At 54.2% G+C, this 2,923-nt stretch overlaps 1 protein-coding gene and 1 long non-coding RNA gene across 5 annotated transcripts in view; one reads left to right on the top strand and one right to left on the bottom strand.

Annotated features, from left to right (window-relative positions):
- The window catches only part of LOC116077846, a 14,800-nt gene extending 12,771 nt beyond the window's left edge, over positions 1-2,029 (bottom strand). The window contains exon 1 of the long non-coding RNA XR_004113352.1: positions 1,547-2,029. This is a non-coding gene — a long non-coding RNA (uncharacterized LOC116077846). The remainder of the gene's footprint in view (positions 1-1,546) is intronic.
- Positions 1,412-2,923, top strand: part of Dennd6b (DENN domain containing 6B) — a 12,183-nt gene continuing 10,671 nt past the window's right edge. For 2 of the 4 annotated variants that reach the window (XR_004113351.1, XM_031352643.1), the window contains exon 1: positions 1,414-1,965. Coding sequence is in view for 2 of the 4 variants with exons in the window: in XM_031352643.1 (XP_031208503.1) it covers positions 1,789-1,965 (177 nt within the window). In the remaining 2 variants the exon portion in view is untranslated. Of the gene's footprint in view, positions 1,966-2,923 lie in introns of all 4 variants that reach the window. The other 2 variants (XM_031352649.1, XR_004113350.1) reach the window with 2 other exon arrangements.

The following is a 2,923-nucleotide window of genomic DNA, read 5'->3' as shown; positions in this document are numbered from 1 at the left end:
GAGAGAGAGAGAGAGAGAGAGAGAGAGAGCAAGCACACTTCATATGGGTGATGATGGCTACCTCTAATCTCAGCAGAGGCAGGCATAGTTTCAGGAGTTCAAGATGAGGCTGATCTACATATAAAGCTCTGCACCAGCCAGGACTACATAGAGACCTATCTCAAACAAGGCTATTTGTTGGGGGCACTCAGAAGGTAAGACACATCCAAGAGTATAGGTGTAGGCTTCTCAAGGTGAGAGTAAGACAGATTCATAGGTATGGGCTCTGTCAGGGTGAGTTATAATAATTTAGCATTGGTCATCTCTCCCATCTTGACGGCTCTCAGGTTGTATCTCAAAAGATTACTAACACCTCCTCCCCAGTTTTGATGAGAAGGTTAGCTCTTTGGAATGCCTTGGATGGCAATTGGATAAAGTAAAACCAGAAACTACCAGGGTTGCCCAAGAGATCTGGTGTATGTTCTTTCCCTGTAAGTCAGGGATTCTAATGGGAAATTGCAAGTTTACATCAGGAAGGGCCTTAGCTGTTATTTGTGCTTGGGGCAAGTAGGAGGCCTGTTCCTCCAAATTTTCCTGCCTTTCTAGCCTGACTCATTACTACTTCGTTCTAAATTCACTCTTCTATAATTCCCATCCTTAGAGCTCAGGCCTGAAAACTACATTAATCCCAGAGGCAGCAAGCAGCATTAGTTGAACAGGCTGCCCCTTTGCTAGCCAAAGCGGGCACACTAGCCTGGAGTGGGACTAGGTCTGGGTGGACATGCCAACTCAGGTAGAATGGCCTTCAATAAGGATGGGTGGGTACAGATGCCCAATGTAGTACAGATCTAGACATTCAGACTCAAATTTGTAAACTTAAAACATTGAGGAATTAAGATTCACTTTTAGTGTATTTGCCTGTGCACCATGTGCGTGCCTGGCGCTCTCAGAGATTGGAAGATTCTGGAAGTGCAGCTATATTTGTGAGCTATCCTGTGGGTGCTGGAAATAGAACCCCCGTTCTCTGGAAGAGCAGCCCCCGTATTCTTAATCACTGAGCCATCTCTTAGCCCCAAACATTGCAAACATTATTTTTGACACTTGTCTTGTTTTTCTGTGACAGGGTTTCTGTGTGTCGCCCTGGCTGTCCTGGAAACTTGTCGCTCTGTAGACTAGGCAGGCTTCGAACTCAAGAGACTCGCCTGCCTTTCGCCTCCAGAGTGCTGGGACTAAAGGCGTGCACCACCACAAACCACCCGTGGTTTTCACACTTTTAAAGTATTTTGAGGTTTGTCTTGTAACTAGCTTGGGCGATTGCCCAGCATGAAAGCTGTCCGTGACAAGCGATGACGTGAAAAATAAACATTATGCTCACAACCCTCGGCCGGGTTGGATACCCCTGGGGGGTGCCCAATACAATTGTATATGGTCCATACACCGCTGGTAGACATCACTATCACTACAAGCCCGAAGTCCCTCAGAATCCTACGCCGGGCAGGGATGACATCAGGAACCGCCCTTTCTCTCCGGCCAGATGCAGGGCCGCACTAGCCCCCTACTGGCCGACCTGGGTCACGCAATCTCCACGATCGGGAAGCGCCTCCATCTCTAGACCCCTCTAACCGGCTGGGGCCTTTCTCGCTGGTACGTTAGGCGACACCCCAGGGCGGACGCTCCGCTAGCGCCAGGGGGCGCGCGGCTGCTCGGGGGGCCCTTCTGGCCTGCGGCGGCAGCTCGACTGCTCCTAGGCGGCCCAGGTGAATCCCTGCGTTTCTCCGCAACGTGCGGGATACCGCCGGAGCTGCTACCATGGAGGTGCCGGTGGGCCCCGGGCCCCGGCAAGCTGGCGGAGGACTAGGCGCGACAAGATCCGCGTCGCCCGGCCGCGCGGCGCGCACCGCGGAGATCCCCTGGGCGCGCTTCTCTGCCTGGCTGGAGTGCGTGTGCGTGGTCACCTTCGACCTGGAGCTGGGCCAGGCGCTCGAGGTGAGCTGATGGGCTGGTTGACCCTCCAGAACTGTCACAGTGCCTTTCCCTTCGGTGGCCTGAGCCTCTCCAGAGGCCCCTCCTCTCCGGACGTCCCTCCCCTCCCGATGCCCCTCCCCCTCACGCTCCTCCCTTCTCTCGCCTGCACCCCTGCTGCTGCTTTCCTCCAACTCCTCTATGCCGCCGCGCGGTTTCTCTACCCGGGGCGCCTACCCTCCAGGAAACAGGACTTTTCGCCTGGAGCCTTCCTGCTTCGTCTAGGGTCCTCTTAGGAGCCTCTCTGAATACTTTGGCCCCTCAGGCTGACCTTTCCCCCACTTCCTTCGGCTAGTGACTAGCTTAGAGCCCTCCTCTTTCCTATTGACTGTCACCTCTCCAAGAGGAGTCTCTTCCTCAGAGCTCCAGGAACCCTTCCCAGGCCGAGGAAGGAACGATCTCCAAAGCCTGACTGCCTATGTATCCTACGCAGCAGCTAACGTGGACCTTTCTCCAAAGAGGCAAAAATATCTCCAGTCCCTTGGTTGCTCAAGCCAGAGTCCTAGGGTTTCCCCACCACCACCACCACCCCCCCCCCCCCCCCCCCCCCCCGTCTCCGCCCCCAGGTCTTAACATTGGGTCTGCTGCAGTTTCCAGTGTCACTGATAGTTTGCTTCTGGCTTTCCTGTTTAAAGTGCCGTGGCATTCGTCTTTCAATTAGAATCAGATCCAGACCCTGTGAGGCCCTGCTTGGTCCCTGTGTCTTGAGCTCTTCTCAACCTTTAGCATCTGGTCACCAGCTGTGAGCAGTTGGGCAGGGCCTTAGGCTTTTGATGTGGTCTTTCTGTGGTCTGAAGGCCTTCATCCCCCTTACCCACCTACAAAGAAAGGCAGTTTCTCTTCTACTAGAGAAGATGAGAATATCAGCCAGGCATAGAAGTGCGTGCAAACACGGCATTGCGGGGGTGGGGGAGTGGAGTGG

The sequence above is a fragment of the Mastomys coucha genome, unplaced genomic scaffold (genome assembly GCF_008632895.1).
Source record: "Mastomys coucha isolate ucsf_1 unplaced genomic scaffold, UCSF_Mcou_1 pScaffold11, whole genome shotgun sequence".
Taxonomy (NCBI): domain Eukaryota; kingdom Metazoa; phylum Chordata; class Mammalia; order Rodentia; family Muridae; genus Mastomys; species Mastomys coucha.
This window is presented reverse-complemented; position numbering and strand designations above follow the sequence as displayed.